Source organism: Mobula birostris, chromosome 4 (assembly GCF_030028105.1).
Source record: "Mobula birostris isolate sMobBir1 chromosome 4, sMobBir1.hap1, whole genome shotgun sequence".
Lineage (NCBI taxonomy): Eukaryota > Metazoa > Chordata > Chondrichthyes > Myliobatiformes > Myliobatidae > Mobula > Mobula birostris.
Genome location: NC_092373.1, coordinates 142,583,034 through 142,607,233, shown reverse-complemented (window position 1 = coordinate 142,607,233; position 24,200 = coordinate 142,583,034). Strand labels below are relative to the sequence as shown.

At 38.9% G+C, this 24,200-nt stretch overlaps 1 protein-coding gene across 2 annotated transcripts in view; it reads right to left on the bottom strand.

The window, feature by feature from the left end:
* Positions 1-307: 307 nt before the first annotated feature.
* The window catches only part of hspa4l (heat shock protein 4 like), a 69,894-nt gene continuing 46,001 nt past the window's right edge, over positions 308-24,200 (bottom strand). For both annotated transcript variants that reach the window (XM_072256147.1, XM_072256148.1), the window contains 8 exons: positions 19,638-19,849; positions 17,577-17,681; positions 17,363-17,497; positions 16,594-16,719; positions 6,835-6,942; positions 3,089-3,208; positions 2,090-2,251; positions 308-665 (listed from right to left, as the gene is read on the bottom strand). In XM_072256147.1, the coding sequence (XP_072112248.1) occupies positions 456-665; positions 2,090-2,251; positions 3,089-3,208; positions 6,835-6,942; positions 16,594-16,719; positions 17,363-17,497; positions 17,577-17,681; positions 19,638-19,849 (1,178 nt within the window). In that variant the 3' untranslated portion in view covers positions 308-455. The remainder of the gene's footprint in view (positions 666-2,089; positions 2,252-3,088; positions 3,209-6,834; positions 6,943-16,593; positions 16,720-17,362; positions 17,498-17,576; positions 17,682-19,637; positions 19,850-24,200) is intronic.

Here is a 24,200-nt window from a genome sequence, read left to right as displayed (position 1 = left end):
GGATGATGGAGTTTATTACATAGTTATAATCACAGATCCTATTAAACATTCTATTGATGCTTTTGTAAAGTAAAACACCAATATTTAAACATACAATTTTCTAGGACTTTTTAATTAAGAATCACCATAGATGTGATTTATTTTTGAAGACATCCAATTCATGGGGGATAAAATTAAGGCATGAAGTAAAGTTGTGAAAGAGCTAGTGACTGTTCAAGTGCTTATAAACCAGATACGAAAACAAAGGATGATTTAAAAAAAAAGAAATGAGCAGGTAACAGCAATACTACATTTAAATCTGGTAGGATTGAGTTTTCACCATTTTAATACTAAAGATACCGAGCCAGATACATTTGAGAAAAACAGATTATGTGCCTGAAGCTGGACATACAACAGAAACCAGTCTTAGATGGACGCAAAAGGGGACTTTCTTTTAAATATAACAGAGGTTATTTTCAATCCACTTCCATTTCTGTGTTGCGATTTTCTGCTGGCTTTTGCTGCTCAACTGGTTTGGTGTTGTCACCACCTGCTGCATTAGATTCAGGCTCTAGATTATTCCCACTTTCCTCGTGCAATGGCCCATTGGCTCTGTCTTTTTCAGGAAGTGGCTCCGCTTTTGGCTTTGGCTTGTTAACAATAGGATCACATGTTGTCTCCAGTTCCTGAATAAATGAGTAAATTGAGATTTAACAAAGAAAACTTCCCTCAATTCAAAATGGTCATTATGCTATCTTGACATGCTACACCTGGCTGGAACAAGTCTCTAAATTCATTTTCAGATTTGAGCCTTTTGGATAAGCTATGTAATTTGTATAACTTGAGTTCAGTATAATTCAGTGCAAGGCCATCCACACCATTGTATCATTGTTCGCTCGAAGTTAGTCCTACCACTGCTTTCACCACAGCTGTGCCAACTTTCTCTTTACAATTTTTTTTGGAAAGTCACCAGCAAATCTCCCCCCATAATCCAAAATAACATTGCATTGAAGATGTTGCATTGTTTTTTTTAAACCAGTTACCCTATATTCATATTCTTTATGTCTTTAAACTTGAATATATAGTTTCTTGTCACATCTACTCCACCAAATCTCCATGACTTTGAATTTCCAAGATTCAATATTCACTATTATGTATCACATGTACATCAAAACAGTGACATATGGTTGTTTGCATTAACTACCAGCACACCAGAGGGTATGCTGGGAGCAGCCTAAATTTGTCCAAATCTCATCTTAACATCCTCTACTGTAAGAACAATCTAAGTTTCTCCATACATCTGAAGTCCTTCCACTCTTGTATCTTTCTAGAAAAACACTTCCCACTGAGTGTTAAATTATTTCCTTAAAGCACAATACCCAAAATTAACTGTACTCCTGCAGGACCCAAATAATATTTAATAAAAACTAAAACCCTGTCAATGCTGGACTAGTGTAGTAACTAAAAAAATGTTGTAATACTCAGCAGTTGAGGCTGCACCTCTCGGGGAGAAGCCAGCGAGGGTGACTTTTAGTTAACAACTTTCATCAGAATGAAGACCATGTGATAAAAAGATCGTTAAAATTTCAACTGATTAGCACACTTCAGGCGGCCTGGCTTGAATTTATTTCCAGAAATGTGTTTATGTTGGTGATTTTTAAAGATTTAGCACAAAGAACTTGCTTTTATATTCAAAGTCATCTGGTTTGCTTTTAACAACCTTCTCAAAGTATTCTAAGAAATGTCACGCTCCTTATACTCTTTCAAATCAGTTTAAAAATAGCCTTCATCCCCAGAGGTAACTGTTTTCCACAAGCTAACAACTGAAACATGCTCAACAGAATCCTCAGAACTAACTCCACTAGCATAACTACATCTAGCAGTATATATAATTTACTTCTCCCCCTTGAATATATTGTCAAGAATAATTCTTAGCCCAATCCACACTTTGCATGAGCTACATCTCAGTCAATGCCAAAACATAATTAATGGTGTCTGATTTTACTTATTATGTTCTAAAAGAAATATACATTACTTAAAAAAAACAAAGAAAACAAGAACATTATGTAGTTTCAAGGAATTATTTGATTAGCTAATTATTTCTTCTTACCTTAAGTTTGTTCATTATTTCAGCTACCTTCACAATGGGGTCCTGGAACAACATCTGGTTGTTCTGTCCAATCATTCTACTATTCATCCAATCCATGGCACTACTGACATTTTTTTCAACTTTTGCCATTTCTGTAGCATCAATATGCTCATAGTTTTCATCCTATTAAAAGCACATTTTAAATATCAAAAATTTGCAAGCTGTTGGAATTAGTACATTAAATAGCAATTGTTCAACTTTGTCAATTATTTACATTACTGAAAATCAAATTATTAGACAATTCAAATTCTAGGCATAAAGCTAAATGATCACTGAACTAGTAGAGACAGTATTAAAAGGTTTACTGGAATGTTACCTGGGTTTCATCACCTAAGTTACAGAGAAAGGTTGAACAAGTTGGATCTTTATTCTTTGGAGCGTAGAAGGTTGAGGGGGTACTTGATAGAGGTATTTAAAATTGAGGGGGATAGATAGAGTTGACATGGATAGACTTTTCCCATTGAGAGTGGGGGAGATTCAAACAAGAGGACATGAGTTGAGAGTTAAAGGGCAAAAGTTTAGGGGTAACATGAGGGGGAACTTCTTTACTCAGAGTGATAGCTGTGTGGATTGAGCTTCCAGCAGAAGTGGTAGAGGCAGGTTCGATATTGTCATTTAAAGTTAAATTAGATAGCTATACGGACAGGAAAGGAATGCAGGGTTATGGGCTGAGTAAGCATTTGGACTAGAAGGGCCGAGATGGCCTGTTTCTGTGCTGTAATTGTTATATGGTTATATGATCATGGTTATAGTATTCTGGCTCAGTAACAACCATAAATTTACTAATACTTATGGCATAATCTTTCTTGCGATTGTTCTATACTTTGAAAATTCTGCCAATATAAACCTGATGGAGAATTTCTAATATACATGTTTTGGGCGAGTGAGTCGTGGAGGAGAATACTGCAAATTCCAAGGTGTCACATTTAGGACAAAATAATATTCTGTTATGACTAATACCTTATTCTTATAAGCTTCTGCAATCTTCATGAAAAGCTGGATCTTTTTGCCCAATGCATCAAATGCTTTTGGCCTCTCCTCATGTTCCTTATATCTGTCTTGAACAGGTTGACCAAGATTCTATAACAAAACAACAAGTCTTTATTCTTATATGGACATCAGTTTTGACCTATTCTATCCAGTCAATGAGTGTGCATTTTATCCTTCTTCCCCCGCAACATCCCACCCATAACTTCAGTTTCTTCACTAATTTCTACATTAAATAATCACTATATTTCCCCTCTATCAGTGTCATGCAGAATGATATGTACAAGCAGTGATCTCACAGTGGGATGCATATCTTATTCCTTCCTGCTCAAAGTCTCCATGATCTCCCACCATGAAACGTTTTTCTCCATGCCCATCTCTGCATCAAAAAACTTTTCAACCTCATTAATTTCAGTCTTCACTTCAATTCACTGTGCTTTCTCATGATTCACTGTTCTCACCTTTCCAGAATCAGAATGTTTAATATCACTGGCATATGTTTGTGAAATTTGTTGTTTTGCAGCAGTACATTGCAATACATAAAAGCCATATATTACGGTAAGTATGTACAATTTCAAAAAGTGCAAAGAGGGGAAAAAATACTGAGGTTGTGTTCATTGATTCATTGTCTGTTCAGAAATCTGAAGGCAGAGGGAAAGAAGCTTTCTCTCAAATGTTGATTGGGTGTCTTCATGCTCCTGTACCACCTCCTTGATGGTAGCAATAAGTAGTAGGCAATGTGGGGGAGGGGAGTGTTCCTTAATGGCGGAGCTGGCTGAGTTTACAACTTCCTGCAGCTTTTTCCGATCCTGTTTAGGGGCCCCGCCATATCAGATGGTGATGCAACCAGTTAGATTGCCTTCCAAGGTACAACTGTAGAAATCTGCGAGTGTGACAAATCAAGTCTCCTAAACTCCTGGGATATAGCCATTGTCATGCCTTCTTTTAATTGCATCAATATATTGGGCCCAGAATAGATCTTCAGAGATGTTGACATCCAGAAACTTGAAAGTGCTCAACTTTCCCACTGTTGGTCCCTTAATGAGGAGTGGTTTGTGTTCTGAAATCCAGAATCAATTCTTTGGTCTTACTGACATTGACTGCAAGGTTGTTGTTGTGGTATCACTTGCCCAGCTGATCTATCACACTGCTGTACTTCTCGACATCATCTGAAATTCTGCCAACAATAATTGAGTCATTGCCTAGTTTAGATGGCATTTGAACTGTGCCTAGCTGCATAGGAATGGGTGTAAAGAGTAGAGCAGTGGGCCAAGCAGGCTTCCTTGAGGTGCGCCAGTATTGATTGTCAGTAAGGAGATGGTATTTCTGATCTGCACAGACTGTGGTTCTGGTGCAGAAGTTAAGGTTCCAGTTGCAGAGGGAAGCATAATAGAAGCCTAGGTTTTGGAGCTTGTTGATTTGAAATGTGGGCATGAGTGTGTTGAACGCTGAGCTGTAATCAATAAACAACAGCCTGGTATAGGTATTACTATTGTCCAGGTGTTCCAAGGCAGAATGGAGACCCAGTGAGATTGCATCTGCTGTAGACCTATTGTGACGATCAGCAAATTGTTGCAGGTCCAGGCCCTTGCTTAGGTAGTAGTTGATTCTAGTCATGATCAACCTTTCCTAATAGTTTTCAAATCCTGTATTCATTCCAGGAAATTAACCTCAATTATAGTTGCACTTTTTATAAACTCAAATATCTAACCTTTGGCCCTTTATTCAGCGCAATATTTGTGCAATCACAGAATTATACAACCACACATTCACTTCAAATTTTGATGTTCCAAGTGCACATTAAAATTACTACTCTAACTCTAGCCATTTCCTCTGTGTGCCCCTTAAATTGCTGCTCCCCATTTAAGGAATACAGACTTGAATAAAATGGTTCAGAAAATCACCATCTGGCTAGACCAAAAAAAAACTCATTCTGTTTGCAGTGGCCATAAATATCCTTTATTCTCTACAGAAATACATAACCTTAAACCTCACACGTTTCTTGTTCAACTTCCAAGTGTATTGACAACTTTGTCACTAAAGCATAGATCAACCAATCAGCTGCCTCTATCATTTCCATCCCTTTCCAGAGCCCATCAGGCAAAATTTGTTGAAAGTCCATTATGCTGAACTTATTCTAGGTCCTCCATTTCCCCTGCACACTGAATAATCCTTACCCAAGAGACCTATTTAACGCTTTCTTGATCCCAACTGCCACCCATCTTTTAGCCTTATTTTCAAGATTTTCTCTCATGAGCCTTTTCCTCCAAATTCAGTAGTAGTCAACATCCCACCTCCAAAAAGGAAGTACCTTCAGTCATTTCAAATACTGCCAATCTCTCATTTCTCCACAAAACACCTGTACCTGTGCCCCCCCTTTCATAACAATTAAGTTAGGTTTTCACCTCAGACATTACTGAAGCGGTACTACCTAACCACAAATGACATACAAAGGTATACCATCTTGTCTTGACCACCTCTCCTTAATTTTGTCATAATTAACAAATCACCTTTTATCAATCCCTGGGTAGGATTCCACTAATCTGATCCCCTTGTAATCAAGGAAATCATCTGTACAGGTTTTTCCATTTTGGCAGAGTGTAAGGATCTCTGACCAGCAACATTCTGGCTTTCATTTACATGCTGCTCCTCAGCAATGAGTAAAAATACCTTATCAGTTCCTATATATTGCTGACAACACTTCATCTTTGGTTCACCAATCTTCACCCCACTCATTCAAGTAGAACTGCCATAAGTGGAAATATAGAACCTTTCTGCAATTAAACTAGGATGACTAAAGCTATCTTTGGTCCATACCTTAACTCTGAATCTTGGCCACATCTCCATTTCTCAACATTCAACAATTTGAGACAGATTTTTGCTCCTGGAGCACGTGTCCGAATACACACTAACACCATTACAAAGATAGATACTTTTTCTTCTGTAACATCATCCACCTCCACTTTTGGCTTTGCACAACATTTATAGCTTCATGAATGTCTTTATTAGTTCTTAACTCCCATGCTTACTTGGCTCATTTTCCTCATACCAACAACTCTGGCCATTCTGACCTACAATACATTAAAATCTCAGACAGCCTACAGTACATGCTGTAGGCTGTCTGAGATTTCATGTATTTTGCACTCAACTACTGTGGAGTTTCATACTAAATATTGTGCTACAAACACACAAGATTCTGCAAATGCTGGAGCAACTCAGGCAGCATCTATGGAGGGAAAAGAGCAATGTTTCAGAGTGTGACCCTTCATTAAGACTGTGCCATTTACGCAAAGGCATACCAAAAGATGACCAAAAATGCATCTCACTGAAACTTTACATCACATTGCTAGGAATTCCTTTCTTTAAAAACTGAAACATTAATGCTGAAATTCTATTAAGAGTATGCATCACTGTGTTCATCCGTTAGGACCCCCATTACATCCAAAGAGAGGGAACAACTATTCCCCAGGATTAAAATTTATAAGCAGCACCTCAGAAGTATCAACATAACCCACAAGTAATAATTGATGTTGTAACAAATGGATGAATATACAATTTTGCCTAGTGTCCCAACAAGGACACCAAATTCTGCCAATTATAGAATAAACAACCCAAAAGATTAGGCATGTCTTGAGTATAATTTATTCAGTCAAAATTCACTTTAAGCAACCTGAGAAATATCATCAGAACTACTCTGTATTAAAGGTCAGTAGCTGTACCTTTAGATCATTCAGTTTATCAAGGTATACTTGTTTAGGTTGGTCTTCTCCATCTTCATACAGCCAATTTTCTGTATCCTCCAACAATTGTGTGAACTTTTGTTTATCCTGAAAGGCGAAGACAAATGGAACTTCACATTATTTTTCTATGTGCAAGTTGCTCACTGCCATGGCAAATCAAACAAATTCTAAAGATGCTGAAAATCCAGAGTAACACACAGAAAATACTGGAAGAATTCAGCAGGTCAGACAACATCTATGGAGAGGAATAAAGAGTTGACATTTCAGGCCAAGACCCTTCATCATGAAATGTCGACTCATCCTCTCCTGACTTGTTCTTCCAGCATTTGGTGTGTCAGTGTCATGCAATCTGCTTTGATATTTAGACTGTTTTCAATATTTTTGAAAAGAAAACATGATATAGGTGATATAATCCTGTGACAATGACTGAACTTGCCAACATCAGAATTAGGTTTATTATCACTGGCATACAGAACAGAAAACAGTACAGCACAGTACAGGCCTTTCAGCTATGTTGTGCTGACCTTTTACCATACTCCAACACCAATATAACGCTTTCCTCCCACAAAGCCCTCTCTAAAGCTTTCACACCTTTCCTATAAAGAAGCAACTAGAACTGGACACAGTATTGCAATTGTGCTCTAACCAATTTCAAGGAGCTGCAACATTACCAATATTACCTCGTGGCTCTTGAACTCAACCCTGCAACTAAAGACGGCCAACACATCATATGCATTCTTAACCACCCTGTCAACTTGCGCAGCAACTTTGAGGGATCAATGGACATAGACCCCAAGATCTTCCTGTTCCTCCACACTGCCAAGAATCCTGCCATTAACTCTATACTATGCCTTTGAGCTTCCTCTTCACACTTCTCCAGATTGATCTCCATTTACCAAATCTCAACCCAGCTCTGCATTCTGACAATGTCCCACTGTAACATACGACAACCATCTTCACTCTCCACAACACCACCGACCTTCATGTAAACTTACTAAACCAACCTTTCCACTTCCTCATCCAAGTTATTTATGAAAAAAATCACAGAGCAAGAGGCCCCAAACACATCCTGCAGAACACAAGGTGACCAGCCACCAAGCAGAGTATGTTCCAACTACTATCGCACTCTTCTTTCTGTGGACAATCCAAACTCAAATCCACGCAGCCAAGTTCCCCTGGATCCCACGTCTCCTTATCTTTTGTATGAGCTTACCATGAGGAACTTTGTCAAATGCCTTACAAAATTCCAGACTCCACACCTGCTGCTCCACCTTCAATTTGTTTTGTTACTTCTTAAAAAAAAATTCCATCACACTCGTGAGGCACAAAGCCATGCTGACTAATCCTAATCAGCCTATACTTCTCCAAATGTTCATAAATCTGGTCTCCAAAAATCCTCTTCAATAGTCTGCCCACCACTAACGCAAGACTCAGGTGTTCTATAATTCCCATGAATATCGCTATAATCTTTCTCACTGGTGAATATAGATTGAAACTATTCATTAAGGTCCTCACCAAGCTCCTCCGACTCCAGGTACATTTCCTCTTCTACCCCTGATCAGTCCCACCCCACTCTAGTCATCCCCCTGTTCTACAAGCACATGCAGAACACCTTGGGGATTTCCTTAATCCTATTTGCAAGGCCTTCCCATGTCTTTTAATATCTCTCCCAAGTCCCCTCTTAAGCTCCTTCCTGGTTATCCTATAACTCTCCAGACCTCTGTCTGATTCTTACTTCCTTTAGAATCTTTCTTCCTCTTAACAAAATGCAAAATGTTCCCCATCTCTTGTCAACCATGGTTCCTTTACTCTACCATTCCTTTCCTTCCTTAGTGGAACCAATCTATTCAGAACCCCATGCAAGTGCTCCCTAACACCCTCCACATCTGTTGCGCATTTCCCTGAGTATATCTGTTCCCAATTTACACTCCAAAGTTTCTATCTAATAGCATAATTCACCTTTCCCCAATTATTTTTCCATACCATCTGCTCCTTTCCCTGTCTAAAGGTATGCTAAAGGTAAGGGAGTTGTGGTCACCGTCTCAGACCTGCTCACCCACCACCAGATCAGTCAACTCCTGTCTACATATTGTCTCAGGAATCCTTCCTGGACAGAAGTAACAAATTCCTCCAATCTAAACTTTTTGGACTGAGGAGGAGCCAACCATTATTAGGGAAGGTGAAATCATCCATGGAAACCCTGTTATTTTTGCACCTTTCTAAAATCTGCTCCTCAATGCCTACTGTTATTGGGGGTGGAGAGCGGATGGTCTACAGGCAAATCCCGATAGTGATCGGTCCCTTCCTGTTTCTGACTTTCACCAATATTGACATCCACCTTTTCTGCAGTTGTGATACTATCCCTGATTAGTAGTGCCATTCCCTCACCTTGTTTACCTTCCTCCTTGTCCCTTTTTTTTTAAAATATAATTTTTATTGTTTTCAAAAATACAAAAGATAGTATCTACCCCCTCCCCCATATAAAGTCCTACCTAAAAAGAAAAAGAGCCGCCTGGATATTGGAAGGTTTCCACATGCTCCATGGAATTCAAAATAAAATTGGTATACTTATTCGTTACTTTCCCCAAGGGACCAAGATCTTTATCGGAGCACTTAAATATGCCACCCTATCTTTTGTAAATAAGGGCGCCAAATATTCAAAAATGTTACATATTTATCTCTTAAATTATAAGTAGTTTATTTTTTGTGGTGTAATATATAATTGGTGTAAAAAGTTATATTATACTAATCTAAGTCAAACATTTATTGTGTTTGTCATACTGTCAAGGCACAGTCTTGACCAATTTGCTTCATCAATATTAATATTCAGATCTGTTTCCCATTGTTTTGACTTAAAAATTGCTACTCCCTGCTACAACAATACTATCCACCCAATCTCTCTTTAATTTCTGATATTGTTTCTGTTAAATGCGTTTCCTGTAAGAAGGCTGAATCTATCTTCATTTTCTTAATATGTGTTAAGATTCTTTTTCTTTTCACTAGTCCATTAAGCCCATTAACATTAAAACTCAAAAAATTCAATAAATTAGTCATTATTTTTAACAAAGTTACTCCAATCTAAAACATTACTTAACTTCTCAACTCTCATAGTTCCTTGGGGAATCTTTGAACTTCACCATGTTGCTATGCGTCCCCCCCCCCCCCAATCATCCAGGCAAAAAGAAAAAATAGATGAGATATAAACAAAAAAGAAAACACAAAATATCCCCCCACTAATGTTGTGAATGAAAGGATACACAACACTACCCCTCTCCATTTTGCAGGTCGTGGCTAGAGCCACGCTTGCACACATGATTAGCGTAGCAATTGATCAGTGCTTCTTCCAACTCCCCCGCAACAAAAAATATATATAAATAAATATATATATATATAAAAAAATTAATGTTACTATTCCCAACCAGTAATCCTCAAATTTTAACCTTACTTCCCCTCCCTCATATAATTAGTAATATATTTATATATTCATCCGCCTTCAAAAATCCAACAAGTCCATTCTTTGACCCAGTCTTCTTCTTCAATCCATCTCGCTCCCCTGGTTTTGTTCTTGTACCTGGTGAATATTCACAGAGTCTTGCACAAACTGCTCCGCTTTCCGGTAATCATCAAAAAATCTTTTTTCTCCACCAGTCAAAAAAATCTTCAAGGTTGCAGGGTAACGCAATGTAAAATGATAACAGTGATCCCATAGGATTTTTTTTCACTGGATTAAATTTCTTCCTTCTCTTTAAAAGTTCATAACTTATGTCAGGATAGAAAAAAATTTTGTTCCCTTGAATCATCAATGGCCCTTTTCTATTCTTGGCAGCTTGGGCAGCTGCCTGTAGAATCCTTTCCTTGTCTTGAATCTTAAGAATTTTATTAAAATTGCTCGTGGATATTGGTCATCTTGTGGTTTTGGTCTTAGAGCTCCATGTGCCCGCTCAATTTCAATTAATTGGCCCTCCTCTTTCATTTGCAAAACTTCCGGGATCCATCTTTGAAAAAATTTTATTGGATTTCCTCCGTCCATACCTTCTTTAAGACCAACAATTTTAATATTATTATGTCTACTAAAATTTTCCAACATGTCCACTTTCTCCAAGAGTCGATTTCTTTCCGTGTTCCAGACAAGCAAATCATTTTCTGCTTTTTCCACTCTATCATTAATATACTCCATTTTTCTTTCCATCTCCTGAAGCTTCTCCTTGTCCCTTTTGAAACATCTGAAATCCCAGAACATCCAGCAGCTATTTTTGTCTTTGTAACAGTCAAGTCTCTGTACTGGTCACAATGTCATATTTCCACATACCGATTCATGCTCTACATTCATCTCCCTCGTTCCTGATACTTCTTGCATTAAAATAGACACATTTCAACCCATCCAACTGACTGCAATTTTGCCCTATCCACTGACCATTATCCCTTACAGTCTCTGCACACATTGCTTCTACTTTTACACCAACTGTTCCCTCATCTGACCTATCGTTCTGGATCCCACATCCCGCTGCCAACCTTGTTCAATCCTTCTCAACAGCTCTAGCTAACCTGCCCACAAGAATATTGGTCCCTCAAGTTCAGGTCTTACCCTCCCCAGAAGAGATCCTAGTAATCCTGAAATCTGAAACTGTGTCCCCAACCAATTTTTCAGCCCCATTTATCAGCCATATCATCCCATTCTTAGTCTCACTGGCACACGGTGCAGGCAGCAATCCAGAGATTATTATTGCTGAGGTCCAGCTTCCTACTAGTCTCCAAGTGTCAAGAAAACTGTTCTGTGGCAGCAGTACAGTGCAAGTCTGGCTGAGTCTACAACTCTCTACGGCCTCTTTTGATCCTGTACATTGGAGCTTCCCTACCAAGCAGTGATGCTATTTAGATCTACAAAAATTAGCTCATCTTTGGTGACAAGATAAATCTCTTCACTCTTAATGAAGTATAGCTGCTGGTGTGCCCGGGAATGATTCTCTAAAATTTGACACCCAGGAATTTGAAGCTCCTCATGCTGACCCCTCAATAAGACCAGAAGACAGGAGGAGAATTAGTCCACCCAGCCCATCGAGTCTGCTCCACCATTTCATCACCACTAATTTATTATCCCTCTCAACCCCATTCTCTCGCCTTCTCCCTTTAAATTTTGACACCCTGACTACCAAGAACCCATCAACCTCCACTTTAAATACACTCAATAACATGGACTCCACAGATTCACTACCTTCTGGCCAATGAAATTCCTCATCTCTGCCCTAAATGGATATCCCTCTATTCTGAGGCTGTGCCCTCTGGTCCTCGACTCACCCACTTTAGGAAACATTCTCTCCACATTCACTCTATGTAGGCCTTTCAATATTCGATAGGTTTCAATGAGATCTCCCCCTCATTCTTTTAAATGCCAACAAGTACAGGTCCAGAGCCATTAAATGCTCCTATGTTAACTCTTTCATTCCCAGAATCATTCTCATGAACCTCTGGACTCTTTGCAATGCCAGAACAGCTTTTCTTAGAAAAGGAGTCCAAAACGGATTACAAGTGCAATCTGACCAATACCTTACAAAGCCTCAGCATCACATTGTTGCTTTTATATCCTAGTCCTTTCAAAACGAATGCTAACATTACATTTGCCTTTCTTGCCACCAACTCAGCCTGCAAGTTAACCATTAGGAAATCCTGCACAAGGACTCCCATGTCCCCTTGCACCTTCTGCTTTCTCAACACCATCTGTCCCACCACCTATCCTTGTATTATCTGCAAACTTGGCCACAAAGCCATCATTTCCATCATCCTTATCATTGACATATACTGTGAAACGAAACAGTCCAATACCAACTCCCTGCGGAACACCACTAGTCACCAGCAGCCAACCAGAATAGGCCCCTACCCCACCCCCCCCAAACCTTTATTCTGACTCTTTGCCTTTTGCCAATCAGCCAATTGTCTATCCATGCTAGTACTTTTCCTTCAATACTATGGGGTCTTAACTATTTTAGAGGACCTGTGCTGGACCCAGCATGTAAATGCATTTGTGCAGAAAGCACATCAGTGTCTCTATTTCCTTAGGAGCCTACGGAGATTCAGCATGGCATCTAACATTTGACAAACTTCTATAGATGTGTAGTGGAGAGTATATTGATAGGTTGCATCACAGCCGGGTATGGAACACCTATGCCTTTGAATGGAAAATCCTACAGAGGGTCCCTTCTTGAACAGTGGAATGACATGCATTTTCCAATCCCCCAGAACCATGCCAGAATCTAGTAATTTTTGAAAGATCGTGACTAATGCCTCCACAATCACCTCAGCCACCTCTTTAAGAACTCTACGATGTAGTTCATCTGGTCCAGGTGACTTATCTACCTTCAGACCTTTTAGCTTCTCAAGCACCTTCTCCTCAACAACCACACTCACTTCTGCCCCAACACTCTCGAATTTCTGGCACCCTGGCAATATCTTCCATAGTGAAGACTAATGCAAAATGCTGAAGTTCATCTGCCATTTATGACCCCCATTATTGTCCCTCCAGCATCATTTTCCAGCGGTCTAATGTCCACACTCACCTCTTTTACTCTTTATATATCTGAAAAGTCTTTTGGTATCCTAACTTTTCTCTCAAGTTTCTTCAGTTGCCTTCTATTGGCCATTTTCTAACTTCCCACAGATTTTTGCTCTATCATATGCCCTTTGTTTTGCTTTGATGCTACCTTAGACTTCACTTGTCAGCCACTGTTGTCTCATCCTCCCTCTAGAATACTACTTCATTATTGGGATTTATCTATCCCAAGACTTCCAAATTGCCCCCCAGAAACTCCAGCCATTGCTATTCTGCCCTCATCCCTGATAATGTCCCCTTCCAATCAACTTTGTCCAGTTCCATTCTCACTCTTGATATACAGGGTGAATTCTATCTTATTATGATCATTTCCTAAGAGTTCCTTTACTTTAAGTTCCACAATCTAATTTCATTCATTACACAACACCAAATCCAGAATTGCCTTTCTCCTGGTGAACTCAACAAGTTGCTCTAAAAAGCCATCTTGTAGGCATTCTACAAATTCCATCTTGCATAACCTTATTTTCCCAATCCACCTGCATATAGAAATCTCTCATGACTATCGTAACATTACTCTTATTAAGTGCCTTTATTATGTCCCGTTGAAATTTATATCCCACGTCCTGGCTGCTGTTTGGGGGCTACTGATAACTCCCATCAGGGTCTTTTTACCCTTGTAATTTCTTAACTCTACCCACAAAGGATTCTAAATCTTCTGATCCTATGTTACCTCATGAGGATCTAATTTCAATTTTTAACAACAGAGCAACTGTACCCCTCTGCCTACCTGCCTGCCCTTTCGATATAATGTGTATCCTCAGATATTAAACTCCCAACTTCGATCTTTTATTCAGTCATGACTGTGGTGCCACAGAGCCAGATCTGCAAATCTCTAAATGCACCACAGGATCATCTACCTTATTCTGTATACTGCATGGATTCGACTATAACAGCTTCAGTCCTGCATTTACCAACTGTTTTGATTTTGCCCCCATGTAATACTTCAAGTCATCCCGCTGACTGCAATTTTGCCCTATCATCTGCCTGTCCTTCCTCAGTTTCACTACACATTGCATTGACTTGTAGAACAACTGCCCCATCCTCAGCACCATCACTCTGGTTCCTCTCCCCATATCAACTCCAGCAGACTTCCATGCAAGGATATTGGTCCCCCTCGGGTTCAGGTATAACCCATCCTTTTTGTACAAATCACAGGTTTCCCTAGAAGAGATCCCAATGATCCAGAAATCTGATACCCTGCCACACTGCACCAGCCCCTCAACTACTTATTTATCCGTACTATCATCCGATTCCTGCCCTAAATAGCACATGTAACAGGAAGTAATTCAGAAATTACTACCTTGTAAGTTCTGGTTTTCAGCCTCTTCAACTCCCTATACTCACTGCTCAGAATCTCTTCCCCCTTTCTACCCATCTCATTGGTGCCAATGTGCACTACAACCTCTGGCTGTTCACACCCTCTCCCCCCCTCCCCGGGAATCTTCTGCAGCCTGATATGGATACACCCTGGACATGAGCAGCTGGGAGGCAAAAACCCACCTTGGCTTCTCTTTTGCGGCCACAAAATCTGCTGTCTGTCCCCCTAACTGTTGAGTCTCCTATCACTATTGCTCTGCCTGACTCTACCCTTCCCTGCTGAACCTCAGATCTGGCCATAGTGCCACTGATGTGTCAACCTCCCAGGAGTTTCCAAAGGGGTATACTTGTTGCTCAGGAAACTGGCCACAGGGTTTATTCTCCTGATCTCATCTTCCTCAAGTCCATAATCAATTCCTTGGTCTTGATGATATTGAGTACAAGACTGTTGTTACAACACCACTCAACCAGCCAGTCTCACACCTGTATGTCTTCCAGTCACCATCTGAGATTCTGCCAACAACAGTAACGTCATCTGCAAATTTACAGATGCTACTTCAGCCATACCTAGCTAGCCACAGTCATGAGTGTAGACAAGAGTACAGCAGTGGGCTAAGGTGCATCTGTGTTGATTATTGCCAATCCACATTATCGTCTCCTGATGAGGAACTCAAGGATCCAGTTTCAGAGGGAAGTAAGAGACCCAGGCCTAGTAGTGAGTGGATGATGGTATTGAACACTGATGTGTAATCGATAAACAGCAGCCCATTTAACTGCTGTCCAGGTGCTCCAAAGCAGAGAGGAGAGTCAGTGAAATTACATACTCTGTTGACCTGTTATGGTGGCAGACAAATTGTAGTGGGTCCAGGTCCTTGCTTAGGCTCGAGTTAATTCAAGCCATGATGAATCTCTCAAACCACTTCATCACAGTAGATGCAAGTGCTATGAGGTTACAATTATTGCAGCAACTCATCCTGCTCTTCACTTGGTAAGCTCAAAAAAAAGTATTGTTTAATATTTAATAGCTTTGTGGGCCAGGATTATTACAGAAGTTACCATCTTCCAATTTAAGTTATATAACATTCTATTTTAAGATGCTTTTATACACAGCCTTAGGAATGCATCATCCATTCTACCAGTTATTTCCCCGTTTAAGCTAACAAATTCAATATGGCTTGATGACTAAATTAAGATATTCTTGCAAGTAAGAATTTTTACAAATCCACAATGCAACATCAGTGACAATTGCAGATACCTTCAAGCCATTTCCATGATTCACAATTTAACCAAGTAGAAAGCATCAGATCGGAAGTCTTAACCTTTAAGTGTTCAGAACTGGGAACTCCAAAGTCAAATTACTTTGGTGCTAGGTTTTGAGAAAGTGACCTGCTTCTGAATCAAAAATCCACCCTATAACTTTTGGTGGCAGTGTTAAGGAGATTTGACATTTTAATCATACTCCCCATAAATATTAACCACATTTGATTTAGGTATAGGAAGTTATGTATATTTGGAAAAAGCTCAACTATACTTTCAGCAATTAGAGAAACATACTTAGTCAATATATTTCACACGTCAATTCATTTACTTTGAAATAGATTTATCACCTCACTGGCCTTTCTCAGTATTACATTTTTCCCGTTCACCAGAATATGTGCTTACAGCATGGTGAAATAATTCCCCAAGCTCATTTGCCAGGCTAAGATTACAGCGAGTAAATCAATATGAACATCCAATTATTGTAAGCATGTTGAATTGTAATATCAGGATACTAATGTTATACATTTTACTGACTAGTTTATAGAATGGCAACTTACCACCTCATTGATGAATTTCTCATAAATTCCACACAATTTGTCTCTGATATCATACACATATTCTTCAACTGCATTTTTTGCATCCATTCTTTCTTTTTCAAGTTTATCCTGCATGATCATCTTTCCCTAAGAAAGTTAACAATATTAGCATTTGTGCATTTTAAACTAATTTAAGTGGTCCTGAAGAGATACAAATTAGTTCATTAAAAAAATGTGGGTCAGAGATTCCCAAAAATTAATGAACATGTTAAAAAACTTTTCAAACAGACATTGAGAACATTCTGGAAGCACCTATCATTTTGAAAACCATTGACATGAGAGCTTAGACTGGCCATTTCAAGACTTTAGCTTTAAGCAGCAGACAATGTTACCTACCCACTGGACGAGATAAGCATGGTGGATAAACCAAACTAGACAGCAACTATTATTAAATGCTATTACGAAAAGCTTCACTAAAAGACAACTGCAAAGCTACAAAGTTGCCAGTCTGGTCTAGATTGTCCCATATGTGACTCTAGTCCATGCACATGTTGCTGACTTAACAATCCTCAAGTAACTAAGCTCCAATGCAACAATATTTCAAAGGCAGCAGTGAACACTAAACTTAAGGCAAAGCTGATGAATAGAATTAAGTCAATCTCACACAGCTAGTTCTTAAATTTCAGGATGCATTCAACACCTGGCTATTAAATAAATAAAACCCTTAAATGCGCTGTTCTATATAATTATTTTTCTTTAAATTCATAACAGCACTCAACAGGGAACATACCTCATTTTCAATATAATTGTTGAGAAGGTCCTGAACAAGCTGTTGGGGCAGTTCACTTTTGATCACCAAATCCACACTCTTTACTTTTATTTTGGGTTTTGAGCTGTTATCTTTATTTTCTACAGCTGGATCATTCTGCAGAAAATTAAAGTTATGAAAGACATATCACAGAAACAGCTACTTTTTTTTGCTAAATATGTATAGTTTTACCAACTTTTTCTTCAGAATCTGTGCTTGGCATTTGGGAAACATCATTATGCTCTTCAGTTTGATCTTTTTGCTGAGAATGCACTTCTTCCTGATCAACTTGCATAGTGGCCTTAAAATGCAAACAAAATACAAGATTACAGTCAAGAACAAGCATTTTGATTACCCTGTGACCAATACTTTAAAGCATTTGTCACATTTCAGGAAGGAATCATTTTGCAAATGAGACACTATTACTGCTATCACCAAAATCCTATGTCATACGTCAATGACGATAAATCTGATTAATTTAATGTTTTCAACCTAACACATGGATTGCAATACCCCACTATTCATATATTTAAAATAACTTTTAAATAAGACATCATTTTACAAAAATAAGTGAGCAAAGTATTCAAAAACGCAAACACGAGGAAATCTGCAGATGCTGGAATTTCAAGCAACACACATCAAAGTTGCTGGTGAACGCAGCAGGCCAGGCAGCATCTCTAGGAAGAGGTACAGTTGACGTTTTGGGTCGAGACCCTTCGTCAGGACTAACTGAAAGAAGAGCTAGAAAGAGATTTGAAAGTGGGAGGGAGGAGATCCAAAATGATAAGAGAAGACAGGAGGGGGAGGGATGGAGCCAAGAGCTGGACAGTTGATTGGCAAAAGGGATGAGACGATCATGGGACAGGAGGCCTAGGGAGAAAGAAAAGGGGGGGGGGGAACCAGAGGATGGGCAAGGTGACTTCTCAAACTTCCACTAATGCCCCACCTCCCCCTCGTACCCCATCCGTTATTTATTTATATACACACACACATTCTCTCTCTCTCTCCCTTTTTCTCCCCCTGTCTCCCTCACTATACCCCTTGCTCATCCTCTGGTTTTCACCCCCTCCCCCTTTTCTTTCTCCCTAGGCCTCCTGTCCCATGATCCTCTCATATCCCTTTTGCCAATCAACTGCCCAGCTCTTGGCTCCATCCCCCCCCACCCCACCCTCAAATCTCTTACTAGCTCTTCCTTCAGTTAGTCCTGACGAAGGGTCTCGGCCCAAAACATCGACTGTACCTCTTCCTAGAGATGCTGCCTGGCCTGCTGTGTTCACCAGCAAATTGTGTGTTGAGCAAAGTATTCACTGTTAATCATCTGGAATCCTAACTTAGATTACACGAGACAAAATTGCATTACGCACAAGCTGGCTTACTGACTAAATTATTTTAAGATATTTGTCAGGTTAAAGTAACTACAACCCCCCCCCCCCCCCCCCAGTAGAACCATAGACTTGAGTACATCTCTTCAAATGTTCATTTTTTAATGTTAATATCAAGGATTGGATGCTAACTAACCCACTCAATGCCACTGCACTGCAAATTATTGCCCACATAATTCAACACCAAATTCTTCTACTGTTATAACATTATGCAGTTATGAATAGCTTTAATGCAGAAACAATTCTTTCACATTGTTTTGTCATTTCAAATCATAGAAAGCAACTTTAAAATCTAAAACTGTTTAGGCCAGAATAATTTTTTTAAAATTTGACAATTCCACCTCAAATACAAAAATATCTAGCTCATAAACATGAAGTATGGGGTACCCTATTGCAATAGTTAATTTTGTTATGAATAGCTGATTTTACATTGTTTTACCAGATTTTAGTAAAATAAGGTTCAATATTAATTCAAATTGTACATAGAATCAAACAATAGTATCAATGTCTCAGTTGAGAACGAGTATATTGCCTTGACTGCACTAAGTTAGCATCAACAGAAAGATAAGCTACATCAACAATTCTTGAGTTTTATCCAGTGATCATAATAGACCTTTCTCATGCACATCACGGTGACAGTTCAGCAAAACAGGATTAAAGTTAAAATTCTCCTACTGGGGATTATATCCTAGGGAGACAAACACTTGGAAAGTTAAGAAAAACAAAAACCAAAATCCCTGCAAATTTTATACTTGTTTCTACTTCCAGAAACAAAGCAAAAAGATGGCAAAGTGAACTTCAAGGTTAAAAAAATTTAAAACTCCAGAAGACACAGAATTGGACTGGACGCATGTCAACGATTCTGTACATCATACCTGGTCATCAATTTTTGCATTTGCTGTGTCCCGTGATAGCTGGTCTGTTTCCATGGGAATATCTTCAACCTGACCACCGTCTGGCTTTTGTTTTTCGATCAGTGATGCACTGGATACATTGAAAATACCATGGATATTGACTCGAACTTTAACTTTCACTTTTGAATTTTCTCCATCATTTTGAGGAGTCACATTCTGAATTGTAAACCGACCTAATTAAAAAAGTTACATTGAAGAATTACTACCAGCATTCTTAAAAAATAAAAACCAAACCAGATTTAGCTGCATCAATACTTCTGATGCTGATATATCAATACTTCTGATAGATCTGATGCTTTACACCCACTCCAACAACACTGATCTTTTACCTGAGTGCCTCTTTCTTCTACTAACAGTACATCTCATTAAGAGGTTTGAACAGGATCTTGTATACTGCATTAAGACATCTTAACTCTTGTACTGAAGTCATCAGGAAATAAAGGCACACATACCATTTACCTTCCTAATTACTTGTCGTACATGCATGTTTACCTTCAGTGATCTGGTACAGATTCAGTATGTGTTCAACTATTCAGGACAAGAAAGAATTCTCTTCACTCAGTACAGTGAATCTTTGGAATTCTCCAACTAAAAGGACTGTGGAATTCAAATCTTAAGTTTATTCAATACAGATTAACAATTTTTGGTCATCAATGGCAATGGGATTATAGACCAGACAATGACATAACAGTAGCAATGATGACTTGGATCAAATCCAAATGAATATTGGAACAGGCATCATGGGCTGAATAGTGCTATTACTATCATTTCTTTTTTTTTGGGATTGAAACTTATTTTTATTTTACAACATACTATCATTTCTTATCAACAATTATTACATTCATACTGAAACCCTTCACAATTAATTGTGCTACTTACCAAGTGAATTGTTTGCACTGTCTATATGGTTATATCCTACATTTCTTGAATCATCATAGTAAGATCCTTCTATGCACAAAGATTTAATGGTTTAAAAAGATACCATTTCTTTAATTTAACCAATTCTCCATGGATTCTAATAGGAACCACAGGGACCCTGATTATTTTAGAACAGTGTTCTTTGCTCATCAACCTACTGTTTTCTCTTAACTACCCTTCCAATTTCACCTGAAAGTTTGTCTTGAAAATTTGAAAAGTAATTTTCTTTTCATAAATTTGTGTGACGTGCGAGTGTATATATTTAAAAAGTAGTGGTGATCACAAGGTCAGCACTTGTTATCCACTTCAAAACAGCCTTAAAGATAAATTTTCTTTTCAGAAAAGGATGCAATTGAGCTCCTGGGTAGAGATCTGGGATTTGAAATAGCGAAGGAACAATACATTTCCAAGCCAGAAATCTGTATAAATGGAGGGGAATTCAGGTGGTGGTGTTCATGCAAACCTGCAGCATTTGCTGGTGATACAAGTGGTGGGTTTGAATCATGCGATTCAAGATTATGCATTTGCAGAAAAATTTCAAAGATGCACACTATAGATAGCAGGGAAATCCATTTTTAGCTTTGTGGGGAAAAAAACTGACACAAATCAAGTAGACTACCATGTCATTGGTATCAAATTTAATGCCCTAGAATTTTCATTGAGGCAAGGGGAACACATTTATCTTGGTCTTGATGTGTTTTGCATCTGATTTATTTGCAACCAGTTATCCACTTTGCTCTTGCACCCCAAGCAAAATAAATTCAAAGTAAACATCACAAAGAACAGAAAACCTACAGATGCTGGAAATCCAATCAACACACACAAAATGCTGGAGGAACTCAGCAGGCCAGGCAACATCTATGGAAAAGAGTAAACAGTCACCGCTCCGGGTAGAGATGCTTCATCAGGTCTGTAACAAATTTGTTCTCAAGCTAATGGAAGTAGCTTTGCCACTGCTGTGGCCTCTGTGGAAAGTGAAACTACAACTGAGTCTGGGGCTGAAGAAAAGGGTGCAGATTCAAAAGAAGACATGAGTGAAGCAAATACAGCAGTGAGTACCAGCCTGGTAACTAATAGTCTTATGGGGGCTGGTGATCATGATTGTAAACATCCTGTAAGTCCAGTTCAGGTAAAGTCTAAAAAAAAACAAGACAGTGGTTACTTATGCTTTTCTTGATCAAGTACAGCAGAGTTCTATACACTGAACCTCATGAAAAAGCTCAATCTGACAGGAAGAACATGCATTCTTTATGCATGATGGGTCCAGAGAAGGTTGTGCATAGCTACACTGTTTGTTCACACCATGCTGGCATGCAGGATTGTGTTTTGTTTGTTTTTTTTTTGAAAACACTGGGTGTGTAGCAATCTTCACTTGCCTTTCAATAAAATCAACAATGCCAGTGAAAGTAACCTTACGGTTGTACTTTTCTTAGTTTATACACTGATCTCCATTTCCAAAGCTCACCGGGCAATTCATTTACGACAATCTCCATATTAGCAGATGTGTTGAACTCACGCACAGCCTGCTCCATATCACTACAACGACACCTAAGAGAAAGACTAATCTTGAAGAGCTTTCATGTCTTCTGATTTGATAGGTGGCCAAGAGTGAGCCTTTTCCATACAAGTTGCAGCAATTTTGTGCTCATCACCAGAATGTTCCTGCAGTAAAGCTTGGGCCTTTAGATATCCATACTCTAGAGCGGCCCACTGCCAACTTTTGACAAGGGTAACCTCCTTTATACTGCTTGAGAAAATAGAGATAGTCGCCATAATCTTCAGTCTTGCCTTCACTGCTATTCTTAAAAGCCCTCATAAATGATACTGCAATGGATTGTCGTCAAAGATCTGAAACTATCTTTTAAGCAGAGATGCAATGCCATGTTGTTGCGTCACTATGCTTGTTGTTTCCCTTGTTCTTATAGACAGACAGATACTTTATTGAAATTACAGTGTCACAGTAGCATTACAAGTGGACAGATATAAATATTAGAAGTAGAAATAAAAAATAAGTAACCATAAACAGGCTAACAGGAGGGGGTCATCACTTCCCTGGCTATAGGTTGATTCATATAGGGCCTGTGGCCGAGGGCAAGAATAATCTCATATAGCACTCTTTGGTGCAGCAGAGTTGTCTTAGTTTTATGGCCCCCAGCTTGACATTTAGACCTTCATCATCTGAAAACCAAGTGTCATCATACCGTAAATCAATGTTGTGGTATTGGACATAGCACAGGTTCAGAGTACCTTGGTGCAGGCTGAGAATGAGCACCCTGAACTACCTCTTGGGGTTCAAATTCATGGCTCGGACTTCTGATTCTCAAATGTATCCACATTGGACACTGAGTATGCTGCATTTTCTCTGTTCCATGTCAACATAGGAACTCTCACCAGAGGACTTACAGGGTTTACTTAGTGGTCTATTGAACCTTGTTTTTGCTAGGTTGCAGCTTTGTCTGGTTACCATCTAAATGGATAATGAGTTATTGAGTGCAGGTCTTCTGGCTTGACTGAGTGAAAAACATGCTAGGCCATAAAGTTATTTATTATGGTCCTACTGTAAATCCAAATTTCCACATGGATGCAACAGTTTTGATGCGAGATCTGTTCCACGTCTATCCCATTCATTGTAACAGTAATAGTGCACCATGGAAGAGATCCTTGAGGTAAACAAAGGACCAACTCCAGATGGACTGTAGTCATTCCTAACAATGCCATCTTGGAAAGATGTATTTACAACAGATAGCATGACAAAGGTGAGGTCAAGTTGTGTCACAATACATATTCTGACAGCTTTGTGCTTTAGGACTCAGCCTACTTATTTAGTGGTGTTGTTAGGCTGCTCTTGATGATAAACACTGAAGTCGAGAAGCCAGAGTACATATAGTGCCTTTGTTACTTTCAGTGCTTCTAGAAGAGTAATGATCTTTATGAGGATATGTGGCAATAAGATCTCCTCCCTCATATTCAACCTAAATCCATGATTTAAAAAAAAAAAGCAGTCTGTAGTCAACGTTGAGGATGCCAACGTGTACAACATGATAGTGTCGCCTCTGGTGCACCTGTCATGGCTGAGAGACAGGACATCCAGCCATGAGGTAATTTAGCAAAAATATAATTTATTTTCTGAAGACAAGCCAGCTTTCGCTGATTTACAAACTAGTCCCTTTTGTGAAAACGACACAAAGTATGACTTGTTTGGGCAATTTTAGCATGTCTGAATTTTGAATTTAGGTCAATGCTTCAGGGATCATCCAGTGTTCTACTGCTACTTTAAATAAATGAACTGGTCAACCATTCAGTGTACTCAGGTAAGGGTGGCAAATTTCTCTCCTGAAAATCATTATTTTTAATTAAAACTTGGTATTTTTATGGTCACTATTATTACTTAACTGAATGCACGTCATTATCTGCCATTGCAGTATTTGAATTCATGTCTCAATTGTTGTCAAGGCTCCAAATTACATATCTAGTAATTTATCTTTTGCACCCCTGTACCGTATTATCTTGGTGTTTGCAAAAGTCATGTGTATGGGTAAATCATGAAAAACCTATGTTACAAGAATGGAATGGACACAAGATGGGAAGTTTGTGCACGGTGAGCAA